Genomic DNA, 24,661 nt, shown 5'->3' with positions numbered 1-24,661 from the left:
GAAGACCTTGTCGACAAAGGTTTTCTCCCCTGGGGGCTTAATCGCTTCATCGTCGTTACGGTCGTTACAAGCTAACGAGTGGCGAAAAATTTCAAGTGCACGCTGCCCACCTTTTTAAATTTCCCGCCCGCATTTTAATTTGCCGCCGCCATACAGTCGTTGCAAGCTAAAGTCCCCTGGTTTGCTTTCCGCGGGGGATCAGCCCGGGAAGTTTAGCACCAGTCTTTTCTGTCCGTCCTCGTTCTGGCAACCCTACCAACTTAACCGTAGAACCTCCTTTGCTACAGTTAAATTGGTAGGGTTGGACAGAAAGACGGTGGTGCTAAACTTCCCGGGCTGATCCCCTGCGGAAAGCAAACCAGGAGAGAAAACCTTTGTCGACAAGGTTTTCCTTTCCCTTAGGACGCAGGCCTGATTGCCACACAGTGAAGTCTGAGGTTACTCTGATCTACTTGGGAGCCACGTCTGAAAGTAGTTCGCAACTGGAGGTGAAGCCCATGGAGGTGAAGCCCATGAAGCTGAGGCCTTTACGACCTCACTCTCCTGCATCCTGTAGGGTATATGGCCTCGACGGAAACACATGAGAAATAGGAGTCAAGCTTCATTGGAGTCGATAATAAATATGTTTTACTTCGATATGACATGCGTTGAATCCTTATCAAATTCTTCCATTGGAACCCATGTTATGAATAACGTCTTTTAGTGGACACGACGGTATATCTGCACACGGGATGCCGAAAACTGCCCAGTTTCTCTCCCATATGACTCTCTGTAAATAAAGCGACTCATGAACATCCATTAACAACTGGCGCTACCATGCAGATGAATCACCTTCGCTGTTACGCTTTCAACGTTCTCGTAAACAGCAATAGTTGTTCCAGATATGACAGCTGCATTCTCATTCTTGTGGGCTTTGCTTGGTGGTGTTGGGCAGTCCTGCGCACGAATTAACAGCTTAACAGGACTTGGAGAAGTGTATATAAGCAGGGTCCTAAAACCACTGCGATTAGTGACGAAAACGCCATGTGGGGGACCCACTCCTTACTTTGGCGACCATCGGACGGCTGATGCAGTTCACGCATTCACTTCCCCATTCGGGAACTGCGGCCTGGACAGCAGAGAACGTGTATTCGTTCACTTCCAAGGTGATAGATAGCGCAGCATTCGAGAACTCTTCTGCAAGACGTGCGGCAGAAATCTGTAACGAGAGAGAAGGGATACCTTTGTGGTGCTATATAGGGTGCTTCAATACTAGCTCCCTCTGCATAGGGTGAAGACAACCGTGTCGTCTGCTACGACTTTCCGCCATCTTGACGCCCACGCGCAGCTCGCGATTCGCTCACAAAAGTGTAGTCATACGCTTACCGACGCTCTACATTTTGGAGTTAAGTAAGTACATAGCAAAGGAGGTTTACAAAAGTGGGTGAAATCGGTACACAGCATTCATGCATGGTAAGCGTGGGAGTCAACATGGCCGCTTTGCGGTATTCGCTTCTACAAAGAGTGACTCCACCCTACACAAAGGGAGCTAGCATTCACGCACCCCTAGTGCTATACGTATTACAGCGCACCTATCGTCGCACTCAACGCACTCCCGTTTGCGACGGGGGAGAGGCTGGACTAACCATTAGCGCGCACAAGTACATGGCATAGCAACGTTACTAATTGCAGTACAGCTGTCTTCACTTCACTGCAAAGAAGCACGCCAGCGATGTCCTCTATCGGGTTTATCGTTTAACGAAATTGGTATTATTTCGCGTCACGCGATGTGCGCTGTTCATAATCCTGTATGCAATTTTTGGTATTCCTTGTCGAAACAAATTTCATTTTGGAAAGGTTGTGCAAGCTGCCGTGTTTTGACCGCGCCCACTAGCATCCCACTGCAGACGCGTCCCCGTAGTGCCTGAGAAGTCCTAACACTGTTCACCTTCTTGCGTATAAGGATGTGCTGACACGTGCGTGCTTGAGCGCCCTGCTCTGAATAGCAAGGCACGACCTGCGTAGAAATCCCGTGAGCAGGTATGTGGCATGGCTCTTGCAAGGGCCAACGGGAGATCGTAGGCGACACGTGATTCGGTATGCGCTTTTCATAAAATTGACTTTTTTTTTGTTTTTGTTTTTTTTTTTTTTTTCACTATGTGTGTACCCCACCGAGCGGCAGGCAATAGATCTTACCAGCCTAGTAGGTTCTGAAGAGTTACTCGATTCCTCCATGTACGCAGCGGTTGGATGGAACGTGCAGAAAGGGTAGACGTCGATAGAATGTGATTGAAAAATGGGGTACACACTGAAAATACGGACAAAACTTCCGTTAATTTCTGCACTGCATAACCTGTAATAATCACTAAATCATGTAAGAGCAGAAGTGACTCACGTGTCCAGAATAATTTTGTTACTGGTGGCCATCTCGACGACAGGGTTCTTTGCAGGAAGCACCAAAACCTTGTCCATCCCGGTTTCCGTAATGTCCTGAAAAGTGAGGCATTACCTTATCACCCGTATGATTACATTGCGCACGAGAGATACTGGTAATTGCAACAGGGTATTCGCAGCACTATACGTACACAATGAAGTTCCGAGCGTAGCGTTCTCTCACCTTGAATAATGTTTCGGCAATCAAATATTCGGCCTCCGGTTCGACCTCATAGTCTAGCACCGCGATGCCTGCAAAGCCCCTCGCCGCTCTTCTTATGATGCCTTTCACTACGGCGTCTGCAACGGTTAGCTTGGACCCTGCAATGCCTAAGTAGTACCGCTGCGATTTGGTGGGTGCCTTTGCCTCCATGTAAACACTGTCTAGAAGGAAGAACATAAAATATGCTTGTAAAACTACCAGCTGATATGCAGTATCGTACCAGAGAGGTGGTTAACAAGGCCTATACATATTCAGTACCGAGGAACTGCGCTGCACTTTGTGCTATACACTAGCATTCGTGATACACAGAGGTATTGAACAAGTATAGTTTTCGACTTGTATCCTCTGCAAAATGCCTCATCTGGGTAATGCTGTAGCTTACTCGTCGGTGACGTACTGCCGTCCCATGCATTATCATAGTAGATAATGTCCGTGCATGGTTCCGTTAGATGTTTGTCTCGAGATGCAGGACAAGGGCCGATGACACAGTAAAGCCTCGGACGTGCTGAAAAAGCATAGTCCTTTGTATTCGACTGTATGTAATAAAAGCAATATGTCAGGGCAACTACTCGTGGAAGCGTCGAGAACAATGCTGCACGAATTGCAGCTCACCCATTTCTGCAACGCCACCATACAATGCCCTTCTTCGCCAAGGCAGTGCCACCAAAATGTCAGGTTGGGATCAGTGAGGTTCCACCAATATTCATACCTTGTGATCATGTACCGCTAAGGCGTCTTTGGGACGTGTTCGGGACGTAGCAACATCGCTGACAAAACACGCTGTGCGTGGCAGCCGACTAAACTGACTGGCGTGACCTTCAAGAAAGAATACCGACATACCTTCCCACTTCTTCGACTCCATTGTCCTCTTGGGATCGGGTTTTCTTTCCACACACGATCTTTCCTGGCGAAGGTCATCTTGACATCTGGTTGAGTACAGCGCCCACGAAATATCCGCGTCCTTTCCTATCTTGCTCCTGGCCATATCCATCTGAAAGTGGTTGACCATGCATGCGAGGTATCTTCGCATCCGAGTAGTATAACACAGCGTTAAAATATGTCGTACTTAAGGTTAGGTCACACGAGTAGTATGGGGCAGCGTTGAAGTTTTGATCTGCGCGCCCTCTTTTTCAGAGAAGTGAATGAGTGATGGTGACGTCATTTAGTGACGTGGAGAGCTCCCCACAAATAATGGCGTGCCACGTCCATAACAGACGAATTTTCAGTGAGAAATGTGACCTCATTGCAGCTCGTTATGGCGATGGTACAGTCCAGGCCAAACTTCCAGGGTTACTGCTCATGACTGCTCTTTCATAGCATTTTTCTGAAACTTTATTACTCAGTGACAATTGCCTGACAGCGCAAATGTGGTGCGTGGTAGGCGCCATGGTAGGCCTGATAGACAGTAGGGTCTCAAGCAAGGCTAAATCACGGTGTTGGTGCTGGTGAAGGGGCCCGCCGTTGGGGCCGACTTCTAAGGGAACTGTGCCGACATATGTCTGAAAGCATCTGAGGAAAACCCAGGAAAAAACCCAGACAGCACAGTCGTACACCAGGATTCGAACCCGGGTACCTCCCAGTCTCTACGTGACATGGCCAGCACGCTAACCACTGAGTCACGCGAGCTGGTTAGATCACACTTCCTTATTCCTTACATTAAAATACACTAATATGGATCATCGCTTCCGAAGGAAAGATCTTCCGATAAGGTCTTCCATGACCATTCATGCAAGTCTTTGGGAATCAGAACGACAACGCCGCACCGCAGTTTATGCCGAATGTACTTACCTTAGCCTTAAGAGAAAATGCGTTTTCATATAGATACGCAGTTGTCTTCGCCGCGTTCACTAGCACCGCACTGTTCTGGTCTTCAATGGTGGAGTTACATTCGTTCTGTAATTACATTAGGCATTAGTGTCACTAGTTCGTTTTGTTTTTCTTAGTTCTCAGTATAGAAATAATTCACTTTGCTAACAGTACCCCTGCTCCCAAGTTAGTCATCCTCATAATATCAAGAACTTCACAGTGAAAGCAGTTGATGCAGTGAGGGTCACATACATCTTTCTGTGTTTATTTATTCATTTTTGCTGATAATATTACAAACAGTGCAAAAACATTCTATGGTCCCAGAGTCTTAGGCTAGTTTCGGGTCGTTACACTTAATACAACAGACAGGTCTGTGAAAAAAATATTGCATCTATGCAGTTCAGAAAAGTACATAACTGCTAACAAATTTGAAGCAGTTCCAAATACAGCAGTGAAATATGCAGCAAAAATATGTAGACTAAATTTCCATGTAAAGAAAATTTGTTACCAAGAGAACAACCAAACCCAGTAAACCACCGATGTCCCATGGACGTCCTGAAAAGATCCCGAAGTCCTGATCCGCGAAAAATGTCCCAATGATGTAAATAAGACGTCATTCGAAACGTCCTAGCGTTGTCTAGCCAGGATGTATTTTAATGATATCGCTGGGACTTCGAAATGGCGTCCCGATCGGATGTTGATTTGGAATTAGAATACAAACATACTTTCGATGCTCATTATATTTTTGTATCCTTATGATAACGCTCAACAGCGTGCAGCAAGAAACTAAAACAGTGACACTAATTTTTATCCGTGTTACCGAAGTGGCAACACACAAAAATTATTCATCTGAATTTACAAAGAAACTCCCGACATGGTCCGAGCTTAGCAGATGTACCACAGTATCTAGCTTCTGTTTCCTTTTACTCTAGTGCTAATAAAGGTAGTTCGGAAGGCCGAGAAGACCTCGATATCTCTTGCAATATCTCCATGTAGAACGGAACACACACAACTACATCTCCAGATGTGCTTCCCTGCCGGAACGAGAAGACATAACATCATTGAATTGTCGCCACAATTCCAACGAGATCCAAAGACAAATCAGACAGTCAATTCGTTCATTATGTAGCCGTCAGGTACAAGTTCCTCACTGACAGAATCAGGGTTTGTGAAGAGAAGCTATACCTTCGCGACATCATGTTCCACTATGTTGTGTGGCGAAGACCGTACCCACGGAATAAAAAAGCAATTCAATGAATTGGCTTAATGGATATAAATGCTAAACGCTGATTTCCACTTGATTTAATGTAATCCAACATGTTTTGTACACACTGCACCAGTTCAAAGAATGCGAAACCAATTGAAGGAATTGGCCTAGAGTATCAATAAAACAACAACTTTATTTCTAAGGTTAATAATGAGGAGTTTCGTCGCTAGTGTGGATACCCGAGCCCACTGGCATAAAATGCGATGAAATGTGCCCCTTCACCATAAGGATCGAAGTCCTGACGTGTCTAAAAAGACCAAAAAAGCTCTCATCACAGAGTGTTGATGGGCTGGATTTCACCAGGGGCCAAGCAATTTTCATAGAGATAGAAAGGGTGAAATTCCAACTGACTAAGGATCTGAGAGAGCGCGGTTCGGGAAGGTTGGTAGCATGGACAAATAAGAAGAACGTGCCCAGGTCCCCTACGGCACCGTAGTGACATCATCGGTCAGAATAGATCAGATATGCATAGAGATTCCAACTGAGCACTGCATATGCCACTTGAGGTGGCTGTTGATACCGCGGCGTCTTTTAGCCATCCAGTGATGGTTTAACCCCATCAGAATGACATCGCCGTGTTTCGCGATGGGTTCCCGTGTCTAATATCTTGGCCTGCAGCGGCGATATCGGGATGCTGTTTCTTGTGACGAATTTCCATTCCATCCCCCTACGCGTGCACCTTGCGGCTTGTGAGAAAGCCTGGCGGTTGTCCAGATATTTGAAAGTCTAGGCAACCGTCGGTGCTCCTGACACCTTCAAAGTCTTATAAATCCCGCCCGGACTGTTGGATCGAGACCAAAATTCAGGTCCGAACGGGTCTGGATTAGCTGTGTGATCGCGCAAATCACACAGGAACTGATCTGTAGTGGTTTCGAACTCGTAGGCGGAGACGCGTTAGTAAAATTCGTTTTTCCGAACTTCAGTGCCCTTGTTGGAAAGAAGAAACGCCTCGGACAGGGTTCATACTGGGAGAACCCACTGTTCTCGACGCGGAGCACGTGATAAAATTCACCGCGTCTCTCTAAATTTAGCAGTTCTCGAGTTAGAGGATTCCGCGTTCACACTCCTCCCAATACATGGGACCAGCGGCTTTCCCCCCCCCCCAAAAAGCCTTCCCGTTGCTGCCACATGGTTATGTTTGCCTTCGTTATGAAGGTCTCAATGTGCTCTTTCCAACAGCGTTTGTCCTGCAGGCGCGCGATGTTCCGTTCTCCCGATATCGGCTTAAGAGCATGACGAGCTGCGAGGCTGGCTAGAGCCACCCTGAAACGCTTCCCACTTTTCGGTGTCGTAAGTCGATTACCCGATGTCCGATTTAGTCGAAATTTTGTGTGCGCGTGCTCTGTTCCCTGCTCTACAACTTTCCAATTGAGACCAGCCGTCGATTTCCAGTGGTTAAGACGTCATTCTCGAAATTCCTGACACCGACCACCGTTCACCGATTTTTGTCCCTGTCTTCAGGCTTGAAGCCCACGGCGGATCCGACTTCCTTTTAATGGGCACACGCACTCGACATGGGAAACGCGTAGAAACTTGCCGCATCTTTCTATCCCACTCGGTTCTCGAGTTAGAACACCGTGGCAACGGCGGTTCTCTGATGCATGGGCCTGGGGCATTTTTTTCGATATCGGGTTCTTGCTGGCGTAGGAAGGTGATTGAGATGTGTTTTTGAAGAGGAAAACGTCCTCTTTCCGATAGCCTTGGTCCCGTCTTCGCGCGACTTTCCGTTCCCTTGCTACATTCCGAGGAGCGCCTGGGCGCTGGGGCATGGACTGGCGGGCAGGTGGCCTTCCTGCCGTTTCTGCGCTGCGGGCGGCGTCCATTTCGCTTGCAAGCTTCGTTGCGTTCGCACGCCTTTTTCTGGCTCCCGTTGTCTCGCGTTCCGTCGTTGCTCTGGTGCCCTGGACTGTTGTGAATGTGTTTTTATGCCCTACTAGTGTTGCCTGGGGGTGCTTTTATGTGTGCACCCTGGAAGATAGGTCCAGAAGCCTTGCGATTTCTTATATTAAAGGTTAGTTCTATGTTTGTACGATTCGTGCAACTTGTGTTTGGTATCATTCCTAGCGTGTGGGTTCTATTACTTTATGCTAGCAGTGTGATTATTACCCTTTTGATTCCTATTACCCTATGCTTTATCTTTCAGCTAAGTGTACTCGTGACCCTACCAGCACTTTTCAAGGTGAAGATGCAACATCGTCAGTGGCCCCGTTACTAATGTCTAATCTATGATTTCAGATACTTTCGACATATTCATTGCCGTGAACAACGCGGTTGGGACAGCACACTCACGACGTGGGAAGGTCACAGAAATGTTGAAAGACATCAGGTAAGTTACGCTAAAGTGCGTTTCAGAGCTCTTCAGTGACTTGTGTTTACTGCGAAACAGATTGGGCATACGCTTCACCCGTGCAACTTCGTCATGTGCTCCACGGCTTTACGGCTGTGCCACTGTATGTAAAAAATGCTGAGTGATTTTAATAAAGAATTTGCAGGGAAGTACAATGTGTCGCACCTTGTTGACTCTTTTACAGATGTGTGGAAACGTCGTAGCGAATGAATGTGAATTATGGATCTCCAAGTGGCGTTGCCCGCGTCATTTTCAAGATTTTACCCGTTTTGAAGGTACGTAGTGAATGTGCGAGGCATTCACGTTCCTACTACGTGGTTATCCATGCGTTTCCCGTCTTCGCAGGCAATAGGGCTGTTGATAGGGAGAATGCTAGGCTACTGCAGACTGCAACCATAGGCGCTGTGTCTAAAGGTATGCGTATACGTCGATGCGTACTTCACAGTGACATTTTGCTGTAGCAGTGTTTTTGAAATTACATTTCTTGCAGGTTAAGCTCACATGACGCGGCAGGGAAGGGAGTCCGTGGCGAAAAGTGAATATAGCCGAAGTTGGATAGCGTTAATTTTTGCGCACGAAAGGCAAGCTGGACACATCGCAAATCTCCAGTTGTACGAAACACAGTGCAGCATGGTCGTCGGTTATGCCAGTGCTTCAACATATGTTTCAGCGTCGCACTTCGGACATTGCGGGCATATACCTTTAAGTTTTTCCCCTTGTGGACCGATGCTGTGTGTGTTCATGGACATCATGTTTTCAAAGACATGTAAGTTCTCAATAATAACGCGAAAAAAATGCTGGTCATGTTACGCTGTGGTATAATACCTGGTGAGGTAATACGATGCTATGACGCTCAGTTTCATACGAAATAAAGTGTTTGATCTAATGTTGCTTGTTTGTGCCACTGATACGCACTGCTGTGCGGTGTTGATGTAATGTTCAGAGAACGCCAGTAAGCCTGGCTAAGGCACGGGAAAAAAATCCACTAGAGGTCCGTAAAAGGTCGTCACTGACGTACTATGGACTTCCTTGGGACGTGCGCGGATGTTATTTTGGCAGTTCTGAGTATGTCCCAAGTATGTCAAAATTATGTTTCAGGATGTCCTCAGGATGTCTTCATCGTCCTGAGGGTAACGTCATGTAGACGTCCTTGGGACATCGGTGGTTTACTGGGAATGCTAGCAAGAAAGCGGTATTAGGAAACACGAACAGTGTTATCACTGGTGGCGAAGGGAAAAGCGATTGTTTCGCCGAAGTAGGTAGCGCATTCCATTCTCTAGAAAGTGGGATGTGCCACCTTCTACAGCATCAGCTGATGCCGTAATGCTGCAGCAAACTCTCGCCGTATATGTTATATGCAGGTGGAAGACATCTGCTGACAGAAGTCCAAACGTCAAACCTAGCGAGGAACTGTGCTATAGGATGCACAGTATTACGATGCGATGAAAAGTGATTCCTGGGACCAAAGGACGAGAGCTACGTTGCAATACCAAAATGAGAAACATTAAAACTTTACAGATAAACAGAATATTTTTTCTTGATTCTTACACAGCTCCCGCAATTCTTCACACATTTTTTCATTGCATGCGATTCGTAACCGCGATCTGCTGTTGGGGCAGTGTTGTCTCGAGGTCATCCCACGACCTACTGTATATCATTTCAACACATCACGGCATAGAAATGACAGGAGCCAATCAATGCCAATTTGTGAGTGACGTCATATCAGAGACACTCCCATTTCGTTAGCAGTTCGTGCTTTTCTTTGTTAGAAATTGGTCCAGGCAATGCGAGTTCTATCAAGGCCCGTTTTCGGAGTTTTCTTCATGAACAGCTCCGTATCATACCTCCTCAGGAAAGTCAACATCTTCCTTGGCAAGCAAAACAGCTTCACTGTACAGGTTCGTCTCACGAAGCGGGGACGCAACCTTGTACTGGAATACAGAGACCGTGGCAGACATGAGGAGTTTCGGCACGAAATTCCTCAAGTTCTTCAGCAAGGTAGAGACGTCTTCCTGTGCAAAAGATTATGTAATACGTATTAAGAGCGCCTTCACAAGCAACGTTTTTCTTTTCGTTATTTTGTCGTTGCAATCTTCACTTGACTTTTGACGCGTGACTAATAAATGCGACTGGGATCAAACATGGAAGAAAACGTTTTGGAAACGAAAACACATCTTCCCGGGTCCCAGAAATCGCAGTACATATTAGAACTGTCCCTGTCCGATATATTGGGAGTTCCTGTCCTGAGAATTTTAATGCAACAGAAATCTTTTTATATTCTTGGCAGCGACGAACCGAATTTCGTTACAAGTACCCAGTGTGTATCATCCAGTTGTATACTACTTCACTTTCCTTGGATGCTCAAGTGGGACATGTTGTAGTACATTTTCACTGTACAATTATGCACCATCATGAGACATATGACTAGGCACATATGTATATTATGTCATATGTGTCTAGTCATATGCCCCTGAACATTGTCTTAGAGCATACATAGGCACCAGTCTCTTACATTTTCTGAGAGAAAACGTCATAGCGACTATGACTGTACTCACGAAAGTGGCTTCACCTCCGTGACTTCCCTGAATAAACAGTGATGGTGGAAGGACCTTGGAAGTGTCTGCTGACTCGCGGTGGGTTTCTATGATGATGAACGTAAGCCTAAATTATAACAAATAGTTCCAGTCAATTTGTACAAGAGCTCCGCAAATGGACACTCTTAGAAATGAACTTCACCGCATAGCACGCTCCTAGCCAACGATAATCTCGAGTGATACCGTTATCTGCTCTGATTTGTTGAAAACGGGAGGCGTACGTCTTTTTTGGGACAATTATGAACCGCATAAGTGTCACAAAAAAGGCGTACGCCCCCTGTTTTCAACAAATCAGGGCACATAACGATATCGTTCGAGATTATTGTTGGCTAGGAGCGTGCTATGCGGTGAAGTTCATTTTTAACAGTGTACCGCTACTGTTCCCCAGAACTGTTCCTCGTTGGCATTGCTAGCAGTGCACAGAAAAGATGCTGAAGACTTTTCCAGCATAGTACAGTTATCTGCCAATGCTTTTGATTCGATGTGACAATACTTGTGAAATGATAACGATATGCATGACTGATTATACTATTGCAGTTCACATTGTATACTGAATATGCGGTACACAACGTAGTTCTTCAATGTGCTTCAGCTCATGTATGCTCATAAAAACTGATGTGGGTCTGATACTTTGTCGAATAAATGCCAATCCGATGCTAGTGTTTTTATTTGGTTTCTTGCACAGAGTCTTCACAACACTATAGCTTTGTCTCCATCAAAGAAAAAGCAAGAGTTTGGGCGACACGGAGCATAACAAAAACAAACACCGAGAAATCATCCATGTCGCCCAAGCTCAGGCATTTCCTTTGGTGGATTTCGTGTGCCAGCTCGTCTTCCTACGATATATTATCTTTTCCTTACCCTTTTGTCATAACCTTGATGTCAGCCGCAGTTAAGTCTTTGCTCATCTGGAATCCCGCGAAGAACACTTTCGTTCTTAACAAATCATATTTCACGATCTCCTGTAAGATGACAAGTTCGCCTTTCTCACTTACGGTGGTCTTGCACTGCGCTCCGATATCCGGTCCTCTTCAAACAACGATTCATTACGATATTTAAAAACTCGAGCTCCAGGACCGTGTACCGACCTCACAAGACAATGTTACACTGTTATGGCAAGACACACAAGCGTGCCGTGGCTAGCTGTGTAATCTGACAGAGTATGTGCTGGCATGTCTCCTATAGGCAACCAGTGATTTCCCCAGAAATTCACTGCTGGGGGGTGCCGAGCTTTCAGGGGGGGGGGGGGCATGCTTGGTGAAGGAATTTTTCTTAGACATGGAAAGAATCGTGGCACAATGGTGACATCTCTGCACAGCTTTCCCATTTTATTTGTACATGTTATTACGTTAGAACACAGTACATTATAATCCAGATTCATTATGAATGGCATTTCAACATTAAGATGCATAATCACACGACCGACAAAGAAAAAAGTCTAGCACCTTGTCTCACGAAGCTCAATGAATACCTAGCACACAGATTGGACAAATGCATCTTACGATCATCTGCATGACTGTGGTCCTACAGCCAAAGTTTCACAGTACAGGATGTAATTAGCTGCGCCGGACTCTACCAGAACGTGTTGGTGGCCGAACTGGGTGCCGTCACCTGAGAAATTTCAGAGGGGGGGTCGCAAAAATGCAGGGGATGTACGGAAATCCCTATAGGCAACCATCATCACGAATGATATTATCCTTTCCCCTCTTTTTAATGCATAAGCATTAAAGGCCTCGCTAGGCTAGAATCGCGGCGTGTTGTGTCTGTAGCCACGCCAGTGGAGAGAGGCGCTCCGAGGAGACAGGAGGAAAAGACACGTGGATATCCCGACGCAGCGCCGTGGCAGGTGCAGCTGTGGTGGCCGACACGTTTCAGATGTGTCTGCGTGGGCTCGCCATGGACTGTGCACGCTGTGGGGAGGATCGGTGACGAAGGAAGGCTAAGGCTGCGAGACGGCGCCGCAATGCTGTGTAGGAGCAAGCCCGAAAGGCTGGTTTGCCTGCGGATGCTGTCTTGCATTAGCGTTGTGTAGGGTCGTGTGAAGGGTCGTTGAAGGGTTGTGTAGCGTTGTGTAGGGGAGTTCCAAAAGGTTTTCAAATTTTAATGCTCACGCATTTCCGTCACATTCACCAATGGATCGACCACATTTTTATATATTACGCTTGTCTGTTACAATCACCCATATGTTCTGCACTTTCTGGAAATGAGGACTGGAGATAGTGTTGCAATATGTTACGGTCGACCACCAGCGCGCTTTGTGGTGAAGTTCTGCTTCTATACTACATCTGAATCTCGGAACTGCGAGTTCATGTGCATAAGGACAGCACTTACCTCCAACTTGGCTTTCACATTTGTTATGTTCGATTTCTGAATGCCTAGAAACCCAGCTCCAATTATCATAGGAATTATGTTGAACAATCGATTGTTATCTTTCGTGGTGCTGTCCTGATCAAGCCCGAGAAAAAATCGGTTTCTCCCGAAATTCTGGAGTATTTGCTCTGGTGTTCCTGAAAACAAAGCATGATAAGCACCGTTAGAGTAAGGTGGGGCAAGATGACACAGAAATTTTCAATCGAATATAAAATTCTTGTGTTTTTTTGTGTTTTTCAAAGCAGAACTAGCCATATAGGCACATTCTCAGGGGTATGGAGGCTTGTGACCTGTTAATGCAGAATGGACGTATAGCCAGTCTAAAATAAACACAAAACAAAAAATGCAGATTGCACAAACTCTCTAGGCAAGGCGAGCCATCGCGTGGGGCGAGATGAGACGCGCCATCGTAATGAACTGTACAAATTAGTTTTTGCAATCGAAGCAAACAAAGTAAAGCCTGTGTACCCCACACATCCCCTTTGGGCCCACTGTCTACATGATGTGCAATAAAACCACACCGAACCCAGTGCTGTCCTGCTCCACGGTCCTTCGCAAACAAGGCAATGTCGGTCTGATGTGTCGCTGGTCGCTCGCTTTTACGTGCACTTCTGCTTTCCTAGAAAATCTTAGGCAATATGCAAAAAATATTATGTGAAGAAGAAGCATAAAGTCGCTAATAGTTGACTTATCCATTTCTATATTACATTAAATTTAAATTACATTAAATCATCGAGCCTTACCTCATGCATATCGTCGGATGCATTAATTTTTCTATTCAACACCGGATAACCAAGAGTGCCCATATTTTGCATATACAGTGGACTCTCGAACTCGTGGGGGCCGGGGTAGTTGTTCGAGTAAACCACAACTCGGACTAACGAAAGGCGCTCTCCTGGAAGGTGATCCCGAGATCGCGGGTTCGAACCCGGCCGAGGACGCTAGCAACTTGGTGGCAGGGTACAAGTTGCTTAGGCACGCCGTCTTCCGCGAGGGACGTTAAATACGGGGTGCCGTGCGATGAGCTTTCATCGCACGTTAAAGAACCCTCAGGTGGGTAAAAGCAATCCACAGACCGACCGCTGTGGCGTCGCTCATGACCTCAGTTGTCTCGCGGCGTAAACACCCAATTATTAAAATTATTATTATCGCCTTGAAGGGGGCTTGGGCGCAGGGAGCGCGTACAGCGGACGCGTTCTACATTCGCGGTACTGGTGACATTCACTTATTCGAGACTTATTTATATTGCGTAATTCAAATCGTCACTGCTGCTGAACTCCGCCACTGCCGTCGTCACGTTCCCGATGCCTAACCGACATTACGGCGAAGAAAACTGCCAGAGCGTCGCGGCCGTTACGACTTTGAAGCAAATGCAGGACTTATACGTTCACAACAATTCACTTACAGCAATTATGAGGCAAGTTAGGGTTGAAAGCAGACAGTAATTCGCTCTTGCAACAGTTTCCTGGAGCGGGACTGTTGGCATCACTCCTGATTTGGATAAAAGTTCACCGTATGGTAGGTCAATAACCAGGGAGATATGGGGCGCTGTGACCCGTTCCCGTCCGATGCGCGAACGCCCTTGGTTTGAATTACCGCAGTTTCTCCCTATTGAAATGCATGTGGTTTGGACGGGACCGAGACGAGAGTTCGAACTATCCACAGATTCGAATTAAGCGATTTCGAATTATCGAGATTCTCCTGTATCTAGTTGACTGAATGAAGAAATAGGATGTGAAATGCTGCTGCACAGGTAACAAGAAAAAGGGCTACAGAAAACTGCACTTTTTGGTGCGTCTTTACATCCCAGACAGAAGTAACTGATTTTTTTTCTCTTGAACACATAACTCACAACCAATAAAGTGGACATGGAGAGCCAAGAATGAGTAAAGTTTCAAGCGCATGGAGCAATGTGTCTCTGAAACAGGCAATGTCGAGCAAAAAAATGTCATGTCTTGCACTGTGTCTCATCTTGTCCCACCTTATCCTAAAAGGAATGAAAAGAGTGCAGAGCAATGGGAGAGAGGGCATGTCCCAAACAAGGACTAAACAAGGGACTGAACCACCCTTTGTACCTCACCACAGCTATGGACAGGTGTTGTGCGACACTCAGTAGATCAGTTTTTCTTCTCATTCAGTTTTCAATACTGAAGCAAAGTACCAATTTACAGAGGTGATGATGTCATTGACAGAACACTCGGTGACGTCACAGGCCACCGAACCGTATCTACGGAGAAGCGCGAGTTGATTATTTCGTAGCGGAATTTAGTTTCTGTTGACAGCATGCATGTTCACAGAATGGACATACATGGTCAGGTCCACAAGACCAAGGTCAGACCAGAAGGTTCCTCAGCCCTTCCTGCCCCGGCAACACTGAGGTATGCGCTCCTATATAGCTTTAGAGCTACTGACAGAGAACACTGGCTATATTTGTTGGCTGGAAGTAAGAAACAGTACTTACGTATGGTAACTTGAGTATCCTTTGCCATCACAATAATATCAGTGCACGAGCCCCAAAGGGAGTATTCGCACAACTTCTTTGAAATGCAAATTGTGCCATAGGGAGGAAGACCTGCAAGAGAATCAGTAAAATTCCACGATACTACGCCAGCATAGCTATACTGTGCAGACGCAGGTCTACAATGAAAACGGTATTTTACGACCACTTCGAGTAAACTGTTTGCTTCTATGTATGTCAGTTCTACATATACCGAATATATTCCATATCGTGCATATCGAAATATCTTCCAGCAGAATTTCTTCCAGGTCATACTGAGAACATTAACGCGTAGCACACTTCTACACTCTCAGCACAGAACCTTCACTGCATAGCACGTTGTCCGCAAACCATTGTCACGAATGATAGGGCTACTGCTTCTAATTTGAGGAGCAAGAGCGGCGTACGCCTTTTTGTAGCAATTTGGATATATGATATATGGTACAAAAAGGTCTACGCCCCTCTCTCTCTTCAAATCAGAAGTAATAACCCTACACTCTAAAAACAGAGCTCCACCGCATAGCATGCTGTGCGCCAACCATTGCCACGAATGATAGGGTTATCTCTTCTGATTCGACGAGAGAGAGGGGCATATGCCTTTTTGTGACAATTTGGATCAATTTGGATTTTGGATTTGGTAATTGCCACAAAAGACGTACGCCTCCCTCTCTCCTCGAATCAAAAGCCATAACCCTATCATCCTCGGCAATGGTTTGCGCACAGCGTGCTATACGTTGAAGTTCTGTTTTTAGAGTGTATCATTCGTGGCAGTGGTTGGCACACAACATGCTATGCGGCAAAGTTCTGTTTTCAGAGTGTAATGTAAACGCCTGACTCTGGGGACACAGAGGCCTCTGCGTGCACAGACTCAGGCTTTTACATTATGGAGTTCATCCACTCCAGAAGCATGCGTGTGAGCCACTTTGTGAGAGTGCAGCCAACACTCTTCCGGCCAAGTAACCCTGCTCACCCTCCCAGTTTCTCTCTCTCTCCTATTTTGGCAACGGGTAAGGCTTATACCTTTTTGTGACGCTTATGCAGTTGTGTTGACTGTCACATAAAGGCGTACGCTCTGCGCTTTCCGCGAATTAGGAGCGATCAAAATATCATTCTGCGGTTGGGCTCCAGCGTATTACGTGGCGAGTGTGCGAGATGACGCGTTCCTATACTACTGCCGCCGGTCGTGTTGTTCTAAGGGGTTTTTTTTGTTTGTGTGTTTGTTTTTTTCTGGGTGTTCCGGCAGACTTTTCGGGTGGATGTCGGTACAGTGCTATCTGATGTCTGCCTAGGACGCATACTAACCCCGTGTATGAAAATGAAGCTCAAATTGCCTTCACAACCTCCCGTATCCCACTCCTTCCTGCAATTGTCCCCTCACAGTCACAGTTGCATCGCGGTGTCCACGCGGAATTTAAAGGTCGCTTTCCCTGTATTGAGCTTACGGCATCCCGCTCGGAAGAAAACGTCTCTCGCTCAGTGAGAAAGCTACGTGTGCATGTTTCCGAACACGCTACAACAGGGTGTCACTCACGTTGGGCCCTGCGCTTATCGCCATGTATTTGGCGAACCAATGGGGTCGCTCTCCAGGCACGCGGGGAAAGAGATACAGCGGAGCTACGCTGACAGTAAATGCATAGGCGATGTGTAGATCAACACTTCGTCCACTCACTCTTTCTACATCTACACTTACTCCATTGCTCTGGCGTCGACGTTGCGCTTGGACCTTGTGCTTCAGAATCTGTCGTTCCCGCTATCGGTATATCTGCTCCCAGTTGGTTACATGCAGAGAGATAACGTTTCGCTCTTATCAATGCACTCTTAGAGGAAAAAAAAGGCATGACATCAACGCCTTTTTCTTTTCTCTTCTTGCTTTTCCTTTCTTTTTTTTTTTCTGTTGCTCCGCTTATTCAGAGCTTCCGAACGGATTGAGTCTTCAGAAAGCAGGCGAGTCTTTATTAGCCGGAGTATCTATATACGCTCTAAAAACAGAGCTTCACCGCATAGCACGCTGCGCGCCAACCATCGCCACGAATGATAGTGTTATCGCTGGTGATTGGAAGACAGAGGGGGGCGTACGCCTTTTTGTGACAATTTTCATATATCCAAATTGTCACAAAAAGGCGTACGTCCCTCTGTTTTTTAATCACAAGCGATAACGCTATCACTTGTGAAAATGGCTGGCACACAGCGTGCTATGCGGTGAAGTTCTGTTTTTAGAGTGTACACTCTTAGAAATGAACTTCACCGCATAGCACGCTCCAAGCCAACCATCACCTCGAATGATATCGTTATCTGCCGTGATTTGCTGAAAACGGGAGGCGTACGCCTTTTTTTGTCAAAGGCATACGCCTTTGACACTTATGCAGTTCAAAATTGTCACAAAAAAAGGCGTACGCCCCCCGTTTTCAACAAATCTGGGCAGATAACGATATCATTCGAGAAGATCGTTGGCTAGGAGCGTGCTATGAGGTGAAGTTCATTTTTAAGAGTGCATGGTAATCAGCGACAGATGATGTGGTGAAAATAAATGACTGACTTCATCGCATCACTGCACTTTTCAGTGCTGCAGTAAACCAATCCCTGCTTCCTGAAGAAAGGAAGTCTTAAAAAAGTGGAGTCGCTGAGATCTTGCAAGATATTGAAGAATATCATTGATCGTATCAGGTAACGCGAGCTACTGTCCCTCACGATAATTAAACCACGTGTTTTCCTAACGTATCTCCAACACTAGCGGCGTTTTTTACGCACAGATGCAGGATTTACATCTCCGGAAAAGGGGGGCCCAGCAAACCAGATACATCCAGCAAATGTCCGTAAGATATCCTGCCCAGGACATTTGGATATCCAGTGGAGTTTGCCACAGATCCGTTTTACATCCATGCGATATCCCAGCGACTAGCATTTCTGCCATGTTTGTAGATCCACTGAAGGTCCCTGCGACGTCTGTCACGGATATTTGGATATATAACGGAGATTCCGAATATCGTGCATATTTTGCTTTTAAAAATTTTGTGCATCACATATTTGGTGTTCGTAGAGTGCGTAGAGAACACTGCAACTGTGTACCAGCAAATAATATTTGTGTGTTTTAACCCATTTGATACTATTGTTCCCATTTGGGGAACAAAATATTACCTTAGCCTAACAGGATTCATCACAGTACAGCAACACTGTGGGACCTGCCAGCATAAGAGCCGAACCCCGCCCGCTTTACTTGGACCACTTGGGAAAACCCGCAGTAACCTCTATTTGCGAGCTGGATGGAACATATACTGAAATACAAATCGTTACACACACGTTCGTTAGGGGTAGCGTGGCGTAAACCATTTGTAACGGTGATGAGGATGTATCTTCGCAATTCCTGTGTTTCTGCATCAACTCACAGTATACCCAACAACATTTCCGACATCCCTTCCTATCAACTACTGTGTTTTTAATTCAGGTTACCGCCTCTATAAGGACAAACAAATCTTTCCTGGATCTCCCATAGATATCCCTAGGATATGCAGGCTGCCTGTCGTGGGACATTCAAACATCCAGGGCGCGATATCCTTCCAACGTACCAGGGACATCTGTTGTCTACTGGAGTAAGCCCAACACGCATTGAAATTGTGCGATATCCCATAGATATCCTACAGATGTCGAGATATTCAGGACGTTCGCGACCTTGTAGGGATGTTCCAGGGATATTAATGGTTTGCTGGGGGGGGGCGTAGAATTGCGTAGGAAATGTGTGATACACGTGACTTCTGGTCTTTCGGTATTTTACGGCCTTTTTCACAGACGTTTTATCAAGGCAAAAGCTTTATAGGGTGTATCACCCGATCGATTAATCATCCAGTCAATCACGGAATCAATAGAACTTTGGGAGTTCGTTGGTCGGTCCCTGGCGTTATGGGGCCGATCATCACACGACACCCTATGACCACGTGACGTACTCACGTGATATGGTCATGTGACTGAACTACGAAGCTGCCGCATTCAAACACGTTTGGCAAAACGTCAAAAAGATGCAGCCATTTCATTTTTCTTTATCTAGTGGGAGCGGTGCTGTTGTAAGACCTCTGTGGGTTTCCGGGGGGGGGGGGAGTGTGGGGAGGAGCTGAGAAAACGCAGACCTGACGCGCTTTTGCCGAAATATTGCCATGTTTGTGAACACGCTCTACACGCTTAAAAAAATGAACTTCACCACATAGCATGCTCCTAGCCAACCATCGTCCCGAATGGCAACGCTCTCGCCCCCGATTTGTTGAAAATGAGGGGCGGAGCCTATTTTGTGAATATTATGTACGGCACAAATTAGGCTCCGCATCTCGTTTTCAACAAATCGGGGGCGAGAGCGTTGTCATTCGGGACGATGATTGGCTAGGAGCGTGCTATGTGGTGAAGTTCATTTTTAAGAGTGTATATTAATAACCTTCATGCGCGTCTCCAGGACTAATGTGGAGGTGATATTGAAAATTGTTGGTCTTGAAGTTTTAATGCGTTATCATTGGAACCCCCAAGGTGGAAAATCATGACGTATGAAGCCTCGGAGAAGACCTCTTCTCCCTTCCTCCTCCCATACCCACGGGAAGACCTCTCTCTCTCTCTCTCCACTCTTAAACCAAAGCTTCACCGCATAGCACTCTGAAGGCCAACTGTTGTTCAGAGTGATACCTCTGTCACTCACGATTTGTTGAAAGCGCTGAGCCCAGTGCCGGATTTGGGGGAGGGCAGACGGGGCACTTGCCCCGGGCCCCCCACAACAAAGGAGCCCCCACCATGTCTTGTCCAAGGGAAATTTTTTTGGCATGCCTGAAACGCATTCATGAAACGGAAACTTGGTAAAAATCTGAACTCCGTCCACGCATATCGACCCCGAATAACACATTGGATAGACATAGAATACACGAGGGAGCCCCACAGCACAGTGCCCCGGGGCCCCCGACAACTGTAAATCCGGCTCTGGCAAAGCCTTTTTGTGACAATTAACATTTCTGCATGGGTGTCACAAAAAGACGTACGCCTCCCGTTTTCAACGAATCACGGGCGAGAACGATGCCACTCGTGATGATGGTTGGCTGAAGTGCAATGTGGTGAAGTTCATTTTTATGAGTGATCGTGCGGCGGGGAGGAAGAAGCCTTCCGCCGCCGTTATGGCTTTGTAGTTAGTGGTAGTTACTAACAGTTAGTAACAGTTAGGGACAGTTATGGATCGATAGAGGTGAATAGGAGTGGATAGTGGTAGTGAGTGGGTGGCAGGTCGGCTGTAACACTCAAGAAACAGAACTTCACCGCATAGCAGGCTCTGCACCAACCATTGCCACGAATGATAGAGTTATCGCTTCTGATTCGAAAGAGAGAGTGGGGTGTACGCCCTTTTTGTATCAATTTGGATATATGATACTTGACGCAAAAGGGCGTAGGCCTCCCTGTCGCTTCCAATCAGATGCGATAACCCTATCATTCGTAGCAACGGTTGGCGCAGAGCGTGCTACGCGGTGAAGTTCTATGTTTAGGAAAAAACGGGGGAAAAGTACATTCGAATACGCCTAATTACTGACACGTTTCCGCCGCATTAATTACAAAATCATCCACAAATTCCTTTCTTTTTTTTCCGGTTGAGAAATGTTTTTATAGCTTACCTGCTTCTCGTGTAAGATACCCTATTACCACGGCGAGGATGATAGCGCTTGCCACTACAGCGATCACAAACTTGGTCGTCGATTTCAACTCTTCGTCTCTGCATATTGTATGCGCTGTTACATAACACTTACCGTCCATAGGAATAAGAGAACATCTAGCCCCGCACACTGCAGGGCGGCTACATACACGTCAGTTTCTGTATGTGGGAAGAGAAAATAGTGCTCGATGAATATACCCCTTCCGGCACCCCGGAAAGAGCCTGTCAGCATCCCGAAGGACATCGTTACCTCCCCTGATTCTCATTTATTTTTTTTATTTTTTTTTATTTTATTTTTTTGAAAAAGAGAGACATACACTCTCAGAACGTAACTTCATCGCATAGCACGGTGTGTGCCAAGATGATAGGGTGATCCATTCTGATTTGATTAGGGAGAGGGGAGTACGCCCTTTTGTATCAATTATCGTATATCCAAATTGCGGCACAAAAAGGCCTTCGCCCCCTCGCTCCTCGAATCAGGGGTCTCAATCGCTTGCACGCGTTACGAGCTAACGAGGGGAGGGGCACTCATCGAGAAGGGCACGTGGTAAAACACGTGCACGGCGCTCTTCGCGCGATACGTGAAGGGCGTGGTATACGCCACGCGCAATGTGTCACGTGCCCGTAATTTGGAATTTTCCGCCACCCGTTAGCTCGTAACGACCGTAGCGACGATGAAATGATTAAGCGTCCACAAGCGGTAACCTTATCATTCGTGGGAATGTGTTCTCAGAGTCTACGCCTTTTCGTGACACTTATGAACTTATGATAATCGTCGCAAAAAGGCGTATGCCCCTCCCTTTCCACAAATCAAGAGCGCTAACGGCTGTATCAGTCTGCGCAAATGGTTGGCGGTCAGCGCGCTATGTGGTTATACATTACCGGGCTCAGTCTTCGACTGGTCTGAAATTTCTAGGTGAGAAAAAATTATATAAGAAACACGAACACTGACTTGTCCAGAGACCCATGATCATTGAAGGCTAAGTCGAAGTCGGCAGTTCACACTCTAAAAAGAGAACTTCACCGCATAGTAGCTCTGCACCAACCTTCACGGCATAACACGAAACATCGCCCTGAGGTTCCCTGTTCTCTTACCTGATGTGTTGAAAATGCGGGGCGTATACTTTTTATGACACTTATGCAGTTATGTCAGTTGTCATAACAGGGGACGTACGCCCCACGCTTTCCCAAAATCAGGCGAGAGAACGGTGCCTCTCTGTGCTAACGACAGTTACTTCACCTGCAACAGAACTTCACCGCATAGCACGCTCCTAGCCAACCATCACCTGTAATGACACCGTTCTCTCCCCTGATTTGCTGGAAACGGGAGGCGTACGTCATTTTTGTGACAATTATGAACCGCGTAAGTGTCACCAAAAAGGCGAACGCCTCCAGTTTTTCACAAATCAGGGGAAAGAACGATGTCATTCGAGATTATGGCTTTCTAGGAGCGTGCTATGCGGTGGAGTTCAGTTTTAACAGTGTGTAGTCCAACCATCATCTTTGTGACAATTATGCAGTTCATAATTGCCACAAAAAAGACGAAACGAACGCTGAATGTGGACGCTGTTCATGTCTTATGGCGCTGACACAGCTATGTCTGAGGGCCGCCAACTACACCCATGCTTTGCACCTTGGTTCAATAACTGCGTATGTGTCATAAGAAGGCATGCACCTCCCGCTGGAAATCATAGGGAACAATCTTGAGGGCAACCAGACGCAGCTCGTCAACAGTTCAACAGCTCCTCAAGCTCAGGAAAACGTCATACCCTCAACAGGTAAAATATGTAATCACCCCACTGGGCTGGTTGGTATACCATGATAAAGACGTCTATTTTAGCGCTCTGTTCTTTTTTTTTTTTTTTTAGCGCTTTTACACGGATCTTACCCTAAACACCGCTACAGCAGGTCACGTGTGGTTTGCGATGGTTTTCTTGGAGAGTGCTACGCGGTGAAGTTCTGTATCAGTACTTGTGCGGTACTTGTAGTGCACTTCTCGTTGTTTACTTGTAGTGCAGTTCCTAGTACTCACCAGGTTCAGCAGCCGCTGAAGGCCCTGCAGTTGCGTCTGTGCATGCGAATGAAGCGGAAATCAATAAACCAACTAGACAATCAATGGGGCAGAGATCAAGCGCGAAACACGGATGAGAAGCCTGTCACAGCGCTAAGGATCCACGGCCCAGTGTCTCAGCAGCCGAAGCATGAGCACAAAAGGGTCCGCTTTGTCTTCAGTGTCACATCGAACTCTTCTGTCGAATTTACGGACAGACGGAGTACGGACCATGTGATTCGCGAACCTCATGCCCTATATAATGATTCAATATTTGCACACAGGTATGATTCTCACCCATAAACGTATACCCTAGTATATTCGTGATAGTATGTATACGAATACACTTTTGAGTTCAACACGCTACACAGTCGTGTTGTGACTCCGCCCTCAGGAGCTCCGCACACAGAACTAAGTGCGCCACAAAGTACCCTCTCTTATTGCTTCAGTCACTTAACAGTCTCCGTTGGACGTTCTGTTCTGTGTGTCTTCTCTTGAGCTAAAGACATCGTACACAAACTGAACAACAACGCCGCCACAGTCATCAGCTCCGTTTAAAGCCCACTCGCGATATTCAAGGGTTGCTGAAAGGAGATCCAGCGCGCCCTTGAGTGTGACGTTTACCATAGCTTTACCCGTGCTTCTTCCCTCTTTCTGGTGAACCGGCGCACCCTATCGCACCCCACCTATACGGCAAGGGAATGTGGAGCGCTTCGAGTACCAAAGCGGAGATCCCTCGACGCGCACTAGACTCTCCCCGAGGTCCCAAAGGACGGATTGAGAATACGACGAATAAAGAGTGCCCTGAAGCGCACTGTGCTTCTGGGTGCAGAGCGAGAATACAGCTGTAAGATCATGCGCAGTAGCTGTGCTGCTGGAAACATGAGCGTGAATACTTTAGACGTGTGCAGTCGAAACACACTCGCTGGCTAAGCGCACCGGCTCGATAGGAAATGACACAAAGTGCCCGCCTGTATAGCCCTGCCGACGTCAAAAATGCACTTACCAGACATTCTACGTTCTTCGGACAAGTCGGGAACTATAGCTAGGGTAGGTATGGTGGACTAGAAAAGGTATGGTTCACCATAGAATAGGTACCAAAACAGCGCTCCTCGTGCTCTTCTTCTCTTTCTTCTTCTTCCTCTCAAAAGGTGGCCGTAAGTAAATCCTTTTCTTAAGGAAATAGTCCATTTTTAGAAATAATGTGAAGCATAGAACGTTCTCATTTCGAGCACCATCACAGGTACTCGGTAGTCTTCGACATACAGACACCTGCCCACGCCAGACAGCGTTCTTCAACTTGAGAAGTCTAAAAACAGAGTGAACCTACCGCCATACATAATGATATCGTCCTCTTTCCTGGTTCGTTGAAAGCGGGAGGCGTACGTCTCTTTGTGGTACTTTGGACCTCGGGCTCTTTCACGTCGAGA

At 46.6% G+C, this 24,661-nt stretch overlaps 2 protein-coding genes across 5 annotated transcripts; one reads left to right on the top strand and one right to left on the bottom strand.

Annotated features, from left to right (window-relative positions):
- Positions 1-610: 610 nt before the first annotated feature.
- On the bottom strand, positions 611-24,534 carry LOC135401429 (uncharacterized). Of its 2 annotated transcripts, XM_064633838.1 has the most exons (19): positions 24,238-24,534; positions 23,214-23,249; positions 22,064-22,093; positions 21,144-21,340; positions 17,207-17,278; positions 15,481-15,591; positions 12,981-13,156; positions 11,511-11,611; positions 10,611-10,716; positions 9,900-10,067; positions 4,424-4,528; positions 3,476-3,626; positions 3,018-3,140; positions 2,597-2,796; positions 2,375-2,469; positions 2,176-2,287; positions 1,046-1,198; positions 832-936; positions 611-769 (listed from the first exon to the last, which is right to left on the bottom strand). In XM_064633838.1, the coding sequence occupies exons 4-19, from the start codon at positions 21,280-21,282 to the stop codon at positions 659-661; spliced, it is 2,028 nt and encodes a 675-aa protein (XP_064489908.1). In that variant the 5' UTR covers positions 21,283-21,340; positions 22,064-22,093; positions 23,214-23,249; positions 24,238-24,534; the 3' UTR covers positions 611-658. The 2 variants fall into 2 exon arrangements, with proteins under 2 accessions (XP_064489908.1, XP_064489906.1); XM_064633836.1 differs by having other exon boundaries at positions 21,144-22,093.
- LOC135400015 (uncharacterized) lies at positions 7,415-9,016 on the top strand. 3 transcript variants are annotated; one of them, XR_010424494.1, is made up of 6 exons: positions 7,415-7,719; positions 7,852-7,887; positions 7,944-8,034; positions 8,095-8,330; positions 8,401-8,469; positions 8,546-9,016. XR_010424494.1 is itself a non-coding variant. In XM_064631752.1 (4 exons), the coding sequence occupies exons 1-4, from the start codon at positions 7,476-7,478 to the stop codon at positions 8,174-8,176; spliced, it is 453 nt and encodes a 150-aa protein (XP_064487822.1). In that variant the 5' UTR covers positions 7,415-7,475; the 3' UTR covers positions 8,177-9,016. The 3 variants fall into 3 exon arrangements, 1 of the variants encoding a protein (XP_064487822.1); XR_010424493.1 differs by having other exon boundaries at positions 8,095-8,469; XM_064631752.1 differs by having other exon boundaries at positions 8,095-9,016.
- Positions 24,535-24,661: the final 127 nt, after the last annotated feature.

This window comes from Ornithodoros turicata, chromosome 7, assembly GCF_037126465.1.
Source record: "Ornithodoros turicata isolate Travis chromosome 7, ASM3712646v1, whole genome shotgun sequence".
Lineage (NCBI taxonomy): Eukaryota > Metazoa > Arthropoda > Arachnida > Ixodida > Argasidae > Ornithodoros > Ornithodoros turicata.
Note: the sequence above shows the minus strand (reverse complement) of the source record. Positions and strands in the feature narration are given on the sequence as shown.

Bases quoted from the DNA above. Each gene is read 5' to 3' on its own strand.
- LOC135400015 (XM_064631752.1), top strand. From the start codon at position 7,476: ATGGACTGGCGGGCAGGTGGCCTTCCTGCCGTTTCTGCGCTGCGGGCG. The intron at 7,888-7,943 runs GTGAAGATGCAA...CTATGATTTCAG, and splicing joins CCCTACCAGCACTTTTCAAG to ATACTTTCGACATATTCATT. The intron at 8,035-8,094 runs GTAAGTTACGCT...ACTGCGAAACAG, and splicing joins GAAATGTTGAAAGACATCAG to ATTGGGCATACGCTTCACCC.
- LOC135401429 (XM_064633836.1), bottom strand. From the start codon at position 21,282: ATGGACGGTAAGTGTTATGTAACAGCGCATACAATATGCAGAGACGAA. The intron at 3,141-3,475 runs GTATGTCGGTAT...ATGCTTTTTCAG, and splicing joins GGAGTCGAAGAAGTGGGAAG to CACGTCCGAGGCTTTACTGT. The intron at 1,199-2,175 runs GTAAGATCTATT...CTCTCGTTACAG, and splicing joins CTTCAGAACCTACTAGGCTG to ATTTCTGCCGCACGTCTTGC.